General features: G+C 43.9%; 1 protein-coding gene and 1 long non-coding RNA gene across 2 annotated transcripts; both read left to right on the top strand.

Moving 5' to 3' along the window:
* LOC104700902 (prolycopene isomerase, chloroplastic) lies at window positions 7,147-10,122 on the top strand. The gene is made up of 10 exons (XM_010416504.2): window positions 7,147-7,366; window positions 7,560-7,783; window positions 7,892-8,002; window positions 8,076-8,129; window positions 8,218-8,309; window positions 8,409-8,604; window positions 8,830-9,021; window positions 9,115-9,273; window positions 9,374-9,610; window positions 9,696-10,122. Exons 1-10 carry the CDS (start codon window positions 7,219-7,221, stop codon window positions 10,008-10,010), a joined length of 1,728 nt encoding a protein of 575 aa, XP_010414806.1. The 5' UTR covers window positions 7,147-7,218; the 3' UTR covers window positions 10,011-10,122.
* On the top strand, window positions 10,932-11,732 carry LOC104700901. Its single transcript, XR_753667.2, has 2 exons — window positions 10,932-11,193; window positions 11,279-11,732. It is a non-coding gene; the product is annotated as an uncharacterized LOC104700901 (long non-coding RNA).

The raw sequence follows: 11,732 nt of genomic DNA, 5'->3' as shown, positions 1-11,732 counted from the left end.
TGGGAAACCAATCATCTAGATGGCGCTCAAGAAGGTGGAGGAGTTAGAGAAGGTAATGGAGAGCATTCAGAAAGAAGTTCAGCAGCTGTCGAGCTTGGAATCTGACGTCAGTGCTATGAAGAAGCAACTGGGCAAGTTGGACGTCTTTGAAAAGCAGCTGGGAAAACTGGATGTGCTAGAGAAGCTGGAAAGAAGAATGGCGGAAGAAAAGAGACGTACGTGGGGTACGTCCAAGGGGAACGAGGATGACTCTCAGGTCTCCGGCGTGGAAAAGCCAAGCGTGGAGGAGTCACAACGACGCCTTCCACAGAGCCCTACGATGGAGGTGGGAGAAACCCTTCAACGGAACCAACCGGTGGAGGAGAAAGAACCGCTCTCTCAAAGGATCGAGCTTCCTCTGTTCGAAGGAGAAGAGGCGGAAAGCTGGGTTCTCAGGTTGGAACAGCACTTCGAGCTGCAGGAGTTCACGGAGGAGGAAAAGTTGCGAGCAGTAAGAGTATGTTTTGTCGGGGATGCACTCACGTGGTACTGTTGGGAGAAGGTACGGAACCCTTTCCTCAGCTGGGAGCAGTTGAAAAACAGAGTCTTGGACAACTTTGCCACGACTCACGACTTAACCGCCGGCGAACGGCTGCTACTACTCCGTCAAGAGGAATCCGCAGGGCAATACTGCAGGGCTTTCATTGCACTAGCCTCTAACGCCCCGGAGGTGTCTGAGAAAGTGTTAGAGATGGCTTTCATGATAGGGTTGAAACCGAAGGTTAGAAAAGGGGTGAAGATGTTCGAGCCGAGAACATTGCAGAAAATGATGGATCTGTCTCGACTGGTCGAAGACTGGGAAGGACAAGGCGATTCACCGGCGCCGACGGGTTGGGAAGTCGCGAGCCGAGCTCCAGTGAGAAACCCGGGGGACAAACACTCGTCACGTGGGTCCTATCAGACTGGTACGGGTTTATCTTCTCATAAGTCGTTAATTACAACCGAGCCCAAAACGACATCGTTACGACCAAGTGGGGACAAAAGCTCAAACCCTAATTACAAGAATCCCGAGTCGAGACGACCACCATTCAGGCGACTGACGGACGCAGAGGCCAACGATCGTCGGGCGAAAGGATTGTGTTTCCGGTGTGATGAGAAGTATCAAGCCGGACACCGATGTCGGTTCAAGGGGCTTCAGATCCTGGTGGCGACGGAGGACGACAAAGGGTTGTGCGGAAACGACGACGGAGAGGAACACGAGGCGGAGTTGGTCGAGGTCCCGGAGTTTGCGGCGCTATCCATCCAGTCCGCCGCCGGTATATCCTCTCCGCGAACCATGAAGTTGAAGGGAAATGTACAAGGAGAAGAGGTCGTGGTGATGATTGATAGTGGAGCCACCCACAACTTCATATCGAAGGCGATGGCTCACAGGTTGGGAATAGTACCTAGAGGAACCACATGGTATGGGGTGCGTATGGGCAACGGTGTAATGGTAAGGGGAAGCGGAGTGTGCCAGTGTGTGAGGTTGCAACTGCCGGGTTACACTCTCATCACTAGCTTCTTGCCTTTGGAGTTGGGAGAGGCGAATGTGATATTGGGAATGCAGTGGCTGGAATCCCTGGGGGACACGAGAGTAAACTGGCGCGAGCAACGGATGGCCTTTATGATGGGCGGAGAATGGGTGACCTTGTTGGGAGATCCTAGTTTGAAGAACTCGGCCATCTCCTTCAAGGCCCTTTGGAAGACCGTACAACAGGATGGAGAAGGGTTGTTTGTGGAATATGCGGGAATACAAGCCTCGACCGAGGAAAGTGAAGAAGGTGCCCCCATATACTACCGGGCCGTGTTGGAGGAATTCTCTAGTGTGTTCTCGGAACCACAAGGGCTTCCTCCTTGTCGGGGTAAAGAGCACTCCATCGTTCTGAAACCTGACAGTGAACCGGTCAGTGTGAGGCCATTCCGGTACCCACACGCCCAAAAAGAAGAAATAGAAAGACAGATTGCCACGATGTTAGCTGCAGGGATCATTCGCGAAAGCGGTAGTCCGTTTTCAAGTCCGGTACTCCTGGTCAAAAAGAAAGACGGCAGCTGGAGGTTTTGTGTGGACTATCGTTCTCTTAACAAAGCCACGGTACCTGACAGTTTCCCTATTCCGATGATTGATCAGCTACTAGACGAGCTCCACGGTGCAAACATCTTTTCCAAGTTAGACTTGCGCTCAGGCTACCATCAAATCCGGGTCAAAGTAGAGGATGTCCCAAAAACCGCGTTTAGGTCTCATGACGGTCACTATGAGTTTCTAGTGATGCCCTTTGGCCTCACAAACGCACCAGCTACCTTTCAGTCCTTGATGAATGAGGTGTTCCGACCCTTTCTCCGAAGATTCGTGCTTGTCTTCTTTGATGATATCCTCATTTATAGTCGTTCGAAAGAGGAGCATCAGGATCATCTACGAGAGGTTCTCAAACTGCTTCATAAGCATCAGTTGTATGCTAACCAGAAAAAGTGTTAGTTTGGCACTACCGAGATAGCCTATTTGGGACATGTGATCTCACCAGAAGGGGTGTCTGCTGATCCAAGCAAAATACAAGCTATGGTGGAATGGGAGGCTCCTGCTAACATCAAAGCTTTAAGAGGGTTCCTGGGGCTGACTGGGTACTATCGAAAATTTGTACAAGGCTATGGAGAGATAGCTAGACCACTCACTGATTTGCTAAAGAAGGATCAGTTCGAGTGGACTGAGAAGAGCGAGGCAGCGTTTGTCAATCTCAGAAAGGCGATGACAACTGTTCCCGTTCTAGCCTTACCCGACTTTACAGAGGTGTTTGTCGTGGAATCTGATGCGTCGGGGGTGGGTTTGGGTGCTGTTCTTATGCAAAAAGAGAGACCCATCGCTTACTACAGTCAGGCTCTGACGGATAGGCAGCGACTCAAGTCCGTTTATGAGCGCGAGCTTATGGCCATTGTACTAGCAATACAGAAATGGCGACACTACCTCCTTGGCAGAAAGTTTTTGGTGAGGACAGATCAAAAAAGTCTGAAGTTCTTGCTGGAACAGAGAGAAATCAACATGGAGTATCAGAGATGGCTAACGAAGTTGCTGGGCTTTGACTTTGACATCCAGTATAAGCTGGGGTTGGAGAATAAGGCAGCTGATGCCTTGTCCCGTAAAGGGATGGTACCGTCGTTGTTTGCAATATCAGTTCCAGCAGCCATTCAGCTAGAAGAGATTTGTGCCGAGGTCGATAAGGATCCTGAACTGCAGGGCATCATCAAAGACCTGCGAGAAGGAGGTAACTTGTACCCTGAGTTCTCCTTGGTGCAGGGGAGGTTGCTGAGGCAAGGGAGGTTAGTGATACCCAGCTCTTCGGCAGTTACGGGGTTGATAATGCGAGAATTCCATGATGGAAAGCTAGGGGGTCATGGGGGCGTTCTGAAAACACAGAAGAGGATCGGGGATTTATTCTACTGGGAGGGTATGATGACTGATATTCGAAGGCATGTGGCAGCCTGTGCGGTTTGTCAGCGTTACAAATATTCAACCTTGGCCCCCGGTGGTCTGCTACAACCCTTACCTGTTCCGGAGAAATTCTGGGAAGACATCTCTATGGATTTCATAGAGGGGTTACCAAAATCTGGTGGGAACAACGCTGTCTTGGTGGTGGTAGATCGCCTATCCAAGTACGCTCATTTCTCGCTCATTAAACACCCCTTTACAGCTACGGACGTCGCCAACCTGTTCATTCAGGAGATTCTGCGTCTACATGGGTTCCCTCGCACCATCGTCTCGGACCGTGATAAAGTTTTCACTAGCCAGTTCTGGAAGGAGCTCTTTCGCTTAGCAGGTACCACCCTCTGCTTTAGCACAGCTTACCACCCTCAGTCTGATGGACAGACGGAGGTCACCAACAGGAGCCTAGAGACCTACTTGCGGTGTTTCGCAGGGGAACAGCCTCGCACTTGGTCACGGTTCCTCCCCTGGGCTGAACTGTTTTACAATTCTTCTTATCACTCGACCATTCGTATGTCCCCGTTTCAAGCTGTCTACGGCCGTGAACCCCCCACACTGGTGAAGTACGAGAATGGCTCCACCTCCAATGCAGAGTTGGAGACTCAGTTACGGGAAAGAGACGCAGTGCTGGGATTGATCAGGGGACATCTTCACAAGGCTCAACAACGCATGAAGAAAAGGGCAGATGCTCATCGAAGAGAGGTAGAGTTCAAAGTAGGGGAGCAAGTATATCTGAAGATGCGACCTTTCAGACGTCGTTCTCTGGCCAGAAGAGCCAACGAGAAATTAGCAGCCAGGTTCTATGGACCCTATGCCATCGAAGCCAGAGTGGGGAAGGTCGCATATCGCCTGAAACTTCCTGAGGAAGCAAAGATTCACCCCACCTTTCACGTGTCTCAACTGAAAAAGGCCGTGGGGGATCAGATTGTGGCCGCATCTCTTCCTGAGCAGCTCACGGATGACGGAGTACTGGAAGCCGAACCGGAGGCAATACTGGACGTTCGCAAGAACCCTGTTTCAGGTCAGGCGGAAGTCCTAATTAAGTGGAGGGGCTTACCGGATTTCGAGTGCTCATGGGAATGGGTAAGCACCATGAAGGGACAGTTTCCAGGATTCAACCTTGAGGACAAGGTGAATTTCAAAGGCGGGGGTAATGATACATTTGAGGTCCAACATCCTCCTATCCTCTATCAATATCAAAGGAAGAAGAAAAGCCCAAGTGGCTAAGTAGTTTACTAAGGGGGATCCAGTAGTGTAGTGGGCCTTGTGGGAGGGTCATGTGTCTTATTAGGGAATAAGTGTCACTGTCGTGTTGCAGAGGCTGTAACGGTTCTTTGGGATGGGGCAGGGATACCACAAGTAGTACTTATGTAGTAGGTGGGGGGAATGGGGAACATTGTGGAGGATTTGGTAAAGAGTGTAAGGGGGAGGGAAGAGACTCCATAAACATTTCTCTTGGCTTGTACCGTTGTCTTATTCTAAATAAAGAGTATTGTATTCTTATTCATCTTGTCTGTTCTTAAGAATAACAACCAAAACGTATCAGAAGTCTGATGAAATGACATGGGGCAGTTGAGTAGAACATGCATAGAAGAACGTACGTAAGCTGAAGATAGAAAACTACTAAAGATGTAACTAAAATAATAGACTAAGTAAATTAGGTATGCACAAGTTAGGTGTGCGTTCTGAATTATGGGCATAATGAAAAGTACCTCCAACATCTTTCAAGCTCACCAATAGTGAGAAAGATAAATTCTTTAATATCTTACAGAATGCAAGACTCACATATGGATACTTTTCAAACCTTTCAATATGTATTGATGTGAGGCAACATAAAATTCATGGTCTTAAAAGCCATGATGACTGACACAATATTATATGGGTCATTTGTTACCAATTTCTCTATGAACCGTGTTATTACCAAATGTGATTTCTATCATAACAACATAATATCATTTTTTTCCTAAAAATATGCTCAAATGCGATCAACAACAATAAGTTAGTTACTCAAGCTGCAAAAACAATTTATCTATACCTTATGTCATCTCGAAATGTTACTTCATCCTTCCTTCTTTTTACAGTGATAATGTATTTGACTGTTCACTTAACTAAATAAATAAAAATTTGTGACCCTCGTCTGCAACTCATTAAAAACTTACAACTCATGAAACCTGCAAGTAAACATCCATCTTCATTATCCACAATATAATGGAAAGAATGTAATGGTTCATATTTTCAAACAAAATTACAAATTAACCTTGCAGCTTAGATATTCAAACCAAAAATTCCCATTAGCTGAAGCCTTAAGAGAGTGCAGAGATGTGGTTGGGGCGAGGGTTGTGTATCATGGAGATACAGGAAGATCACGGGGTTATGGCTTTGTTCTGAGAGGTCTTAACTAACCCTAGAATTAGACAAAAGTAATCGACAACACAAAAAAGTTAACCTGTCAGACAACCGTGCGACCATCCCCGGAAAGGAAGACCTAACCAGGTGGCGAATCGTCTACAGCGCAGAGAATCCCAAAGGAGACACAGCCGTCAATCACACTCAAGTCGCACGGTTATATGTCATCATCCAGATGACCATCAATGATCTCTAGCGATATATAAACAACAAAACTTATCCTTCACGTTGTCGATGTGGGACGTCGAAAAAAAAAAAACAGAGCTTAAAACGTTTTCGTTTCATTTACTCCACGAACTAAAATACGTGACAGCGCTATTTCATCCTAAGTAAAATCTTGCACAAATTAATTACACTTTTAAATGAGATCTTCACCTATCTCATTCACGTAGAAACCAGTTCCTCTTCTTCCGTCATTTTGTTTAACCGATTAATTGAAATTGATATTATCTCTTTTTCTCTTCAAAGCTGGTATTTTAGTTGTTCTATCTCAGAGCTTTAATTCGAAATTTGACTGTTGTGCACCGGCGTGGGAAAAACTGAAAAGACCCGAAAGAAGTTTTTTTTATTAATAAAAAAACAAATAAACATTTTTCTATTGTTCTTTAATGTAAAGAAATTGGAGGCTACAATAGTCATTTTGATAGACATGTGTGGTACATTGAAAAAGGAGTTTACGTATGTGGTACATCCAGAAAGAATGAGTTTCCAATTTGGTATAATTGTTAAAAATCTCTTTACTTAATTTGTGAATCATGTGAAGTTGATTTTAATTTTTTTTAATCAAAATCATGAGTTATTGCAATACGAATATTATGTATTATTCATTTTTAAATCTTTATCAAATTAACAAAAGTAAGATCTTTGAGTTTCATTGCATTTTCAAGTAGGTATTTTTAGAAACCGTTTTTTAGTGACGTCTTTCATATTTTTTTGAAGGAGTTTCCATCGAACTCGGTGGAGATGGTAGAAACAAGTGGACTTTAACTACTGGGACTACATTCACATCCCCAACTTTTTACTGGCATACTAGTAAGGAATCTAGATTTTAAGATATGTTTCTTAATTTTTTTTTTCTTTCTTTCTTCTTCTCCTTTATTATTATCATTATTTTTATTTTTAAATCATTTATGGGCCTGAGCAAATAGTAGCTATGCCTATCTTAATTTAGGCCATAAAACAAAAAAAGAAGAAGAAGAAAGCTAGTGCATGTAACGTGGCTGCTTCAAGGCCTCTTTTTGATCTGTAAGAACAATAAGCCCGCCAAATCCACACACAACAGAGAGACAGGACACATCATTCTCTTCTCTCTCTCCCCTCCTATGGCCGCTAATCTCTGCGGTTGGACCCTTCAGTCTCCGTCTCTCTATAACTTTAGACGACCAACGGTCAGATCTTCCTTCATACGGTCTTCGTCTTCATCATCATCATCTTCCAATGGCAATCTTCCCATTAAAGAATCCTTCTCTGGTTCACTCTTTCTCTCTTCTTGTTTCTTGAAATGTGTGTAGAGAGTAGCAAACAAAAATTAGGCCTCTTAGGCTCTTACTGTTATTATGTAGTTGTCTAATTGAACAGTTACAGATATTCCAAGGGTTATTAAGTTTCTATGTCCTGTAACTCATAATTTACTGTATGGTTGCCTGGTTGGTGTGTTTTGTAGGGAAGTCTGAAGCAGATGTTGTGGTTATTGGAAGTGGTATAGGGGGATTATGTTGTGGTGCATTGTTAGCTAGATATGGTCAGGATGTGCTTGTATTGGAGAGTCATGACCAGCCCGGTGGCGCGGCTCATTCCTTTGAGATCAAAGGGTACAAGTTTGACTCAGGCCCTTCTCTGTTTTCTGGTTTGCAATCACGAGGTCCTCAAGCTAACCCACTCGCTCAAGTAATATGTTTCTCTTCCTTTTGGGATTTTGGATCGGAAATGAAATTGATCAGAGTCTTTGTCATGTTCTCTTATTCATTTTGGGTGATTGTGTTTTTTGTTTTTCAGGTTCTTGATGCTTTAGGGGAATCACTTCCATGTAGCAAATATGATTCTTGGATGGTCTACTTACCAGAAGGGGACTTCTTGTCACGCATAGGCCCTACGGATTTTTTTAAGGTAAAGAAGTTTAGCGTATGTAACTTCTTTGAGGTTGTGTCACTGATCTTGTTTAGTGTTATATTTTCTTTAGGATTTAGAGACATATGCTGGTCTAAGCGCAGTCCAGGAGTGGGAAAAGCTTCTTGTGGGTGCCTATGTCTGAATATAAATGACATACATCTACTCGTGAGATCTCATCTGCTAATAACCACATGACTATGATGAACCTGCAGGGAGCAATACTCCCTCTGTCTTCTGCTGCAATGGCGTTACCACCGTTGTCTATTCGTGGGGATCTTGGTGTTCTCTCCACGGCTGCTGCTAGGTATATATATCAGATATCTATGTCAGTAGCATTAGTTATAGTCATCTTTTGCTTGGTGTATTTTTGAAATGGCTTCTCTGTTTTTTTTTTTCTTGTTAGATATGCTCCTTCCCTTTTAAAATCTTTCATCGCAATGGGTCCTAAAGGGGCATTGGGCGCCACAAAGCTTCTCCGCCCTTTCTCGGAGATCGTTGATTCTTTGGGGTTGAAAGACCCTTTTATACGAAACTGGATTGATCTTCTCGCATTCCTTCTCGCAGGGGTCAAATCTGATGGCATACTCTCAGCCGAGATGGTATCCATATATCCTCAAAACTGTAACTGCAATATTACGTCCATTACTAACTTGATTTGTTTGGTATAACATCTTAACTGTATCCTTCATTCCAAAACATGTCTTACATAGAGTCTTTGCACAAGAAGAAACAAGATTATCATACTTTTGGTGCTTCTTACATGATAGTTTCTGCTTCTTATAAGATCGGGTTAAAATGAAAGTCTCTGCTTCTTATGTGTGCAGATCTACATGTTTGCGGAATGGTACAAGCCAGGTTGCACATTGGAGTACCCAATTGATGGCAGTGGTGCGGTGGTTGAAGCGCTTGTCCGTGGCTTAGAGAAGTTTGGGGGACGTCTCTCTCTTAAAAGCCATGTCGAGCACATTGTCATCGAGAATGGTACAGCTGTTGGAGTCAAGCTAAAGAATGGTCAAGTATGATGAGTTCATGACGTTACATAAATATATATTAAGTCTCTCTTCTGTTTTCTCATCATTGCTCATTTCGATTATTTGAAAATGTTTCAGTTCATTCGAGCTAGAAAAGCGGTGGTTAGCAATGCGTCGATGTGGGACACGTTAAAGCTCTTACCTCCAGGAGCTCTCCCAGATTCATACGTTAATAATGTGAACACGACGCCACAATGTGAATCATTCATGCATCTTCACTTGGGATTCGACGCAGAGGTATAGAAGGAAAACATAAGAAAACCAAAATCCAATATACCGATGTTTCAGTTTAGCGTGTTTGTTATTTTCTTGGTTTCAATAAGTGGAACTGGAACAGGGAATAGCAGATGACCTTGAGATTCATCACATTGTTGTGAATGACTGGGACCGCGGTGTGGATGCTGACCAGAATGTGGTTCTGATATCAGTCCCTAGTGTTCTTAGCCCGAACCTTGCGCCACCAGGAAAACATGTTTTGCATGCTTACTGTCCTGGAACCGAACCTTTCAGTCTCTGGGAAGGTCTTGACAGGAGAAGTGCCGAGTACAAGAATCTCAAATCCCAACGGTCCGAGGTACATATTCATTTTTTTTAAGCTACAGTGCTCTGAATACGTAAACCCAAATCTCAACGAGAATGTACTGGTATCATTGGTGAAGGTGATGTGGAGAGCAGTTGAGCGGGCATTAGGGCCCGGGTTCAAGAGAGAAAAGTGCGAGGTGAGTTTGGTTGGAACACCATTAACGCATCAGAGGTTTCTAAGGAGGAATAGAGGAACGTATGGGCCTGCCATAGAGGCTGGGAAAGGTACGTTTCCTGGCCATTCCACTCCTATTCCGCAGCTTTTGTGCTGCGGTGACTCGACCTTTCCCGGGATTGGAGTTCCTGCAGTGGCAGCTAGTGGCGCCATTGTGGCGAATTCCCTTGTTCCTGTTTCTAAGCATTCTGAGCTTCTTGATGCTATTGGCTTGTAGAAAGTTATGCTATTGATTACCATATATGTATGTTTCGTCTAGTAACATGTTTTCATACTATACTACCGAAGCTAGCAGTTTCGCGATAGCATTAGTGGATTATTTACCGTAATGATTGGTAGTGGGATATCTAAACATATTCATATCTTTCGAATCTATTGTTAAAGTGCCAGCTCCTCTAACACTCACTATTTTACCATTTTGCCTATCAATGGCACTAAAAATAAAGTAGAAGCTATGGGGCATCATCTAAACTGTTTCAAATCACAAATGGGAAACAAACACAAATGTACAAACAATACCGAACTAATAAGAAGTTGAACCGGATGACTGAGTCGACGGCTCACTCATCAGTCCAATCACAATATCTCAAGTATGCTCCAATCGCCGTCGCATTGGAAAAATTTAATGGTAAATTTAAGTTTGTTAGCAGTTTTAGTTTGTCGTTTTTTTTGGTGAAACAGAGGGGGATACACAATCCCCTTAATTTTATTAAGAAATAACTACAAAATTACATCTGAACTTGAAGTGGAAACGCAATTACATTCGCATCCTCCAACAGAATTAGATGGACAATATCAGGAAAAGAATCAAATAAATGCAATCCTACTGTTAGTAAACGAATAGTTCCCTAACCCATCGGTTAGGCGCTATACACAATGAATAACACAGACTAACCAGTTTTTAGTAAAAAAATCATGACACGAACTTATCAAGAAAGCCAAAGGGTGAGTCGTACTAACTTCACCACTAACTGAAGAAACTCCACCACTAACTTCGAATCCACCACTAAGATGTGGTAGTCAGGGAGTGATACGATTTTTGATTGATTTTTTAATTCACATAGATTCTTTTTTTTTTTTTTTTTTTTTTTTTCCNAATATACCGATGTTTCAGTTTAGCGTGTTTGTTATTTTCTTGGTTTCAATAAGTGGAACTGGAACAGGGAATAGCAGATGACCTTGAGATTCATCACATTGTTGTGAATGACTGGGACCGCGGTGTGGATGCTGACCAGAATGTGGTTCTGATATCAGTCCCTAGTGTTCTTAGCCCGAACCTTGCGCCACCAGGAAAACATGTTTTGCATGCTTACTGTCCTGGAACCGAACCTTTCAGTCTCTGGGAAGGTCTTGACAGGAGAAGTGCCGAGTACAAGAATCTCAAATCCCAACGGTCCGAGGTACATATTCATTTTTTTTAAGCTACAGTGCTCTGAATACGTAAACCCAAATCTCAACGAGAATGTACTGGTATCATTGGTGAAGGTGATGTGGAGAGCAGTTGAGCGGGCATTAGGGCCCGGGTTCAAGAGAGAAAAGTGCGAGGTGAGTTTGGTTGGAACACCATTAACGCATCAGAGGTTTCTAAGGAGGAATAGAGGAACGTATGGGCCTGCCATAGAGGCTGGGAAAGGTACGTTTCCTGGCCATTCCACTCCTATTCCGCAGCTTTTGTGCTGCGGTGACTCGACCTTTCCCGGGATTGGTGTTCCTGCAGTGGCAGCTAGTGGCGCCATTGTGGCGAATTCCCTTGTTCCTGTTTCTAAGCATTCTGAGCTTCTTGATGCTATTGGCTTGTAGAAAGATATGCTATTGATTACCATATATGTATGTTTCGTCTAGTAACATGTTTTCATACTATACTACCGAAGCTAGCAGTTTCGCGATAGCATTAGTGGATTATTTACCGTAATGATTGGTAGTGGGATATCTAAACATA

This window comes from Camelina sativa, chromosome 7, assembly GCF_000633955.1.
Source record: "Camelina sativa cultivar DH55 chromosome 7, Cs, whole genome shotgun sequence".
NCBI classification, from domain to species: domain Eukaryota; kingdom Viridiplantae; phylum Streptophyta; class Magnoliopsida; order Brassicales; family Brassicaceae; genus Camelina; species Camelina sativa.
Note: the sequence above shows the minus strand (reverse complement) of the source record. Positions and strands in the feature narration are given on the sequence as shown.